This window comes from Arachis hypogaea, chromosome 18 (assembly GCF_003086295.3).
Source record: "Arachis hypogaea cultivar Tifrunner chromosome 18, arahy.Tifrunner.gnm2.J5K5, whole genome shotgun sequence".
NCBI lineage: Eukaryota > Viridiplantae > Streptophyta > Magnoliopsida > Fabales > Fabaceae > Arachis > Arachis hypogaea.
Window position 1 is genome coordinate 32772514 of NC_092053.1, and position 5994 is coordinate 32778507.

The following is a 5994-nucleotide window of genomic DNA, read 5'->3' on the forward strand; positions in this document are numbered from 1 at the left end:
CAAAATTCAACATCACACATCCCAATCTTGAAAAATAACACACACAAAAATTATATATCCAATTTTTTTAACCAATCGGTCGTGTCTGAGTTTTTGAAAAGAACACTGTTTAAAGAGTTGGTAACCAAACTAAAAAAGGTACAAATAACCACATCTGACAGCTATTAAAGATTTTATGCAGGAACTGTCAATCCACGTTAGGACGCTATTAATATTTCATCAACAAAAATACTAGAGATACTAATGGTAAGTTGCGACATGTTGGAATCAACGACCACAGGCCTTAGTAGAATAGAAGGAATCTAAGACCCTAGTTACTATTTCACAGTACCACACCCCCCTTTCCCCATCAACAACTGTTTCGGCTGAAAAATAGGTCTGTTTGCACATCAAAAATCATACCTTAGCTTTTTTCCATGTCAAACCAACTTAGGTTGGTTGATTGGTCAATTCATTTATTCGTTTAAGTAAGTGTCAAAAGTTTGAATTTCACTTTGTGTATGCAACAACTCGTTGACCAACAGTAGAACTAGGGGTGGCAATGAGTAGGGTAGAATAGGGTTTGGAGCCAACCATAACCCTACCTGTAGGTTGAGAATATCCCAATCCTAACCCTACCTATTCTTAACCCACGAGTACCCGACTCTACCCGCGAGTTACAAAAAAGATGCAACATTATTATATAACTTGATGATAATCTAAAATAGAACTGATTTTTATGTAAAAAAAGTATTAAATTATCAATTAATAATCTTCTTTTAGTGACTAAAGATCTTTTACATTTATTGAGAGATTTTGGTTGTTATCTACTTAAAACATATTTTTATATAAGTATATAATATATAACTACATATGGTGCGGGTTGGTCGGATAGGATTGAAACTCAATCCGCACCCTACACAACTTACACGAGAATCCTACCTGCACCTTATTCTGCTCACTACAGATCAGGTTCGCAACCCTATCCAATTGGGTGAGGTTGGGTTGGGTACCCAAGGATAGAGTGTATGTTGTCACCCCTAAGTAGAACTTTATATGAAGCTCAAATCTATGGCAAATTGGTCTTTTGACACGATAGATTAGGAGATAGCGTAGAAAACTATAAAAAAAAAAGCTTTTTCCCTATGCAAAATTTATTATTTATTTATTGCTGTGAACATTTTGGATTTTCGGTACGAGTAAAAATTCAATTTCACTCTGATCTTTCACGCAATTCAAAGACAAAAGAGCCGTTTTGATCATTCAGTGGCAATCCATACAATGTATATTCATTCATGTTTGCAATCATAACGTTTTAACAAAGACTTACAATCATGAAAATCAATGGGTTGCGAAAGCCACCCCACACCTAACTAACACATATATGTATATTACTTGATGCTAATAAATGAAAAAAGAGTCAAAAGAAATTAAAAAAAAGGAAGCACAACCTTGCACTCACCCCAATTACCTTCTAACATTTTCTACAGAATAAGACCACAACAAAAGGACAATGTTCACATAGTCATATTCAATTACTAAAACTCCTATTTATAACAACGGCGCATCACCTGTCATTAAAAAAATCACGTTAGCAAGGGAAAATTAAATAATTAAATAAATCAATCAATCAAAATAAAGACACAAATATTGACAAAATCTGAACACAGTGTATAATAGTGTTTAGGTTAAAGTACCTTGTCTTTGAGGTACCAAGTGTGAGTTCAAGATCGTCTGCTCCAAATTCTTCATGGATTCTTTCTCCTTCCCATGGCTTGACAAGGCCGGACGCGTCGCCTCCAAACGCAAATTCATCCGAGACAGCCTCGGACATTGGAATGTCAGCAGTGTGATCAGAACCTGCCGGGAAGGCGGGAGAGCACGTCCCACTCTGTCCAGGAGTCCACATGCGCGAGCCGCTTCGAGCCAAACCCTCTTCCTTGAAGGCAAAAGGATTTGAGGACATAAGGGTGAATGTGGGCGAAGTTGGGCTAACATGGGGGAGCTTGATACCTGCAAACCATTCAGGGTCGACCACCTGGCGGCCAGGGCTAGGAGGACTAGAGGATGGCAAGAATGAGTAGTGTTGTCCTCCAGTCCACCCTGGTCCTGGCCGTCCAGACTGATCACCCCAATCGGCATTCATCCTCGGTGTCCTAGCAGTTGGAGAGCTCAAGGGAGGCGTGACAGGCGCGCTTATGGAGCCACTCTGAAGGTAAAGGTGAGGGAGCTTAGGAGATGAAGCAGAGGACGAGGCAGTGGAAAGGTTCTTGAGCCATGGAATGAGGGAATTGCCGTCGCCGTTTGGATTGTTTGATGCATAGGGAGATCTTGATGGGCTTGGGAAGGATGATGAACCAGGGCTTGGGTTGTAGGAAGCACAGGGACTTGGATGGTAAGATGAACAAGGGCTTGCTGCTGTTGAGGAACCGCCTATTATATCCATGCGCTCCAAAGGCTTGCATCCCTGATATTGCAAAACCATTTTCACATTAACATTAACATTAATGGATCAAATTGTAGCATCTAACGTATCACATTACTAAGTACTTCAAGTATATGGTATAATTGGCATAGCAGAATTGAATGATTTCCAGAAGAGTAATACTTTATTACTAACAAAATTTATCATTTTTGACTAATACTTAGTCAACACTCTAAATCTTAAGTACTAAAATTTAAATTCTAAACTCTAAATCCTGATAATATAAAAATAGAATATTGGCTAAGTGTTGACTAATATTAATAAAATGTGTTGCCCCTAACATTTTTCTTTACAGAATATTTGGTAGCATGTTCACTGTACTACGTTCGTTCTCTAAGCACTAATCTAGTGAATCCTAAATTCCAAAAATATACCAAAATGTGAGAATAAAAGAGAAAAAGAAATGAATGAGTATTTCAATTCAATCTGAAGCACTGGTCTAACATTCAAACTTGCAGTAGAATCAACATAAATATTTAGTCGAATTTAATGGTTAAAACAAGATATAAATATAGAGATAAAGAAATATAAAAATGTGTTTGAAATAAGAAACACACCCTCTATCTCAAGAATCAAATTTTCTGTTTTTGTCTAATCCTAATGATGACAACATGAATTGTTAGTTATTGACTCATTGTAGTTCTGCAATAAAAAATGGTTGTCATGAAGAAAAGTATCAGACTGTTTTAGATAAATTAATGCACATTTTAGACTTTCATGCACTTAGCAACCTAAATTAATGACTTTCTTATTGCTCAAGGAAGTGCCAAAAAAATAAAAATAAAAATAAAAAGGTGTACTATATATTGTATAAGATTGTGCTTATCTGAGTTGGTGGAAAAATGAGCAGATGAAAACAACGGTGGAAAGTGGAGTTGGAAACTTGGAATACAATGATTTTGTTATTTCAATGAAAGTCACTTTCATGTTTTAGCTCTTTTTGAACTCAGCATTTTATTATCGTTTTTTAATAAATAAATAAACAAACAAGTTTTTCAACCAAACAGACACAGTTTTCAACTTTTCATGTTACATTCATTACGTCAGTAAACTTAAGCAAACATTTTTGGTTTTGCATCTGTAGGTGTTACCAATTGAGTATCGCTTAGTTAGCACTCATTAGAATTTTGTTATCATTTAAAAATTAATTATCTAGTTACCAGTACATAACAAATGTATTAAAAATTTAAATTTTATATATTTTTTCATAAACATTTCATTAATTTACAATCTAACACGTGTCTTAGACTAAATCCAAAAACTATAGATTCTTTTCACAACAAAAAATTTACACAAAAAGAATGTTTGGTTAGGGTGAAAATCTTGATTGATGAGCTTCATATCAAATTCATTCAAAAACATTTTCAACCCATTTGTACTTCAATTATGATTGGGGGTGAAATTTGGACGAGAAAATGTACAGATAAGCTTAATGAACATCTATATAGCATGACAATTTCCACTACTTTTTATCCCAATCAAATGTTAAGAATTCCCCTCTATCGGTTTTGACTTTTGAGCCTCCATTGTAAGTTTGTAACACCAGAAAGAATTAATAATTTAAGAAGCATTTGTTTTAGTTTCTTTTCTTCCAAAAAAGAAAAGAACATATAGCTTGGTTACTTAAAAAATAACCTTTAATAAAATGAACAAAACTTAAATAAAGGTAATTTTTAATGTTTTAGAAAAATTAAACAAAATAACTTTTAATTTCAACTTTAATAATTTCCTCAGAAAAAAAAAAGCTCCAAATGGGCATGGCCGCAAAAACAATAATAGTGTGAAAACAAAAAAAAGCTGCTGCTAGTTGCTACATTTGCAACAGTGACACAGCATCCGAGGTGGGAACATCTGAGCTGGAAAAATTACCCTTTTCCCGTTTTACTCGCTTTCAAGTACCCACTTTTGGCAGACAAATCAAAAGCATCACCCAGGGGCATTTTCGTCCCTCCATTCATTTTATGGGGAAAAAAAAAAGATTTTTAAAAGTAAAAAAAATTATAACATAACAGAATAAAAAATCAATCAGAAATAAATTTATAATTTTCATTATATATAAATTAAGAGAGCATCATCCGACAAAAATGAAAAAAAATATTATGTCCTGGTTCTCAGGTTGTGAGCATTAGTCAACAAGCTACATAGATTCTTTGATGCCTCCCACTAAAATGACAGAACCAATGACAAGTAAGTGTGAAAAAAGAGAAAGAAAACACTTTTTTTTTTTAAATAAAGGACTGTCATTTACATTTTTTTTCTTGGACCGGGAAAGCCATTTACATTTCTTAGTTTTAGAAAGAACGGAAAAGAGAGTTTAATAATATCACGAAGTGAAGTAGTCTTAGTTTTTAAAATTAAGAAGCATTGCAATATCATTTACTATTTAGAGTATTATTATTGTATGTACACTAAATAATCCAAAGGGGAAAATAAGAAGCAAGATTTAGATTAATTTAAAGAAACAAATCCTTCTTGGCAGCTTAATTATTTCATCCAAGAAGCTCCATCATTTCCGTTTGTTTTTTTTTTTTCCTTAAAAAAAGTCACGTACCAACAAAAAAAAAAGTGTCTTTGAACGAACCACCAAAAGCTGATTAGAGAGCTGTTTCACTCGAATAAGTGTCTTAATTTAGTATGAAATTAATCAAATTATGTTGAAGGAACAATAATTCCAAAGCAGAAAAACCATAGCTTTACTCTAATGAGGTATAATCTCAAGAAGAAAAAGTATATACTAAGACACCATTATTCCAATTAAGTAAAATAAAATGACAGGCACTCTCTTCAACGGTTACTAAGTTAGTTAGTTGGTTACCTTGCGGTAAGTGGTGCCATCTGGTTCAACGGTCCAACCAGCTTCATTGCAAAGAGCTTTGAGGACTTCGTTGTTGTCACAGTGCTTTGGGAGCTTGAAGTTTCCGTACATTCTTAGACCGGCGAAGATCTTTGCCGCTATTGCTCTTCTCCTCCTCTCTCTCCTCTTGTTGTTCTCTCTCTCCTTCCATGTCGGAAGCCGAGTTCCTGAAGTCATAAAAGGAGGATGAGTGATCGGAGATGGGTGGCCGGAGAAGAAGAAGTTGGGAAATGGAAATGACTTTTTTTTATGAAAGAAAGAAAGAAAGAAAGGAAAAGCGTTGATTATGAGTAGAGTACACGTTGTGGAGAACACTTGATTACCCAAATTTGCGGATCAAATATATATATATATTATTTTTTATATTTTGAGTAACCTACCAAAATAGTACGAAAAGTTCATATCTCTGAATCTTAAAAATGTTAACGAGAAATAAATTCGTAAAATATCTAAAAATATGACAAAAAAAATTAGATATTAAATATATAATTTAAAAAATAATTTTAAAGATTAATTTTTTATGCAAAATTTTGTAATTATAATTAAAAAATAAAAAATATATATTTTTTAAATTTTGTAATTTTTTAAGTAAAATTTTTTTTTATTTTTTTATTGTTAATGATTACATTTTTAAAAAAAAATAAAAACAAAAATTTAAAAATCAAATTTTGTTTCA

The 5994-nt window shown here is 33.4% G+C and overlaps 1 protein-coding gene across 1 annotated transcript; it reads right to left on the bottom strand.

Annotated features, from left to right (window-relative positions):
- Positions 1–1241: 1241 nt before the first annotated feature.
- Positions 1242–5643, bottom strand: LOC112772026 (BES1/BZR1 homolog protein 4). Its single transcript, XM_025816905.3, has 3 exons — positions 5280–5643; positions 1677–2446; positions 1242–1550 (listed from the first exon to the last, which is right to left on the bottom strand). Exons 1-3 carry the CDS (start codon positions 5493–5495, stop codon positions 1547–1549), a joined length of 990 nt encoding a protein of 329 aa, XP_025672690.1. The 5' UTR covers positions 5496–5643; the 3' UTR covers positions 1242–1546.
- Between the last annotated feature and the right edge of the window lie 351 nt (positions 5644–5994).

What these genes read in the sequence shown, in the direction of transcription:
- LOC112772026 (XM_025816905.3), bottom strand. Translation starts at nt 5,495, where the DNA reads ATGACTTCAGGAACTCGGCTTCCGACATGGAAGGAGAGAGAGAACAAC. An exon ending in ATGGCACCACTTACCGCAAG is followed by an intron (nt 2,447 to 5,279) that starts GTAACCAACTAA and finishes TTGCAATATCAG; the next exon opens with GGATGCAAGCCTTTGGAGCG.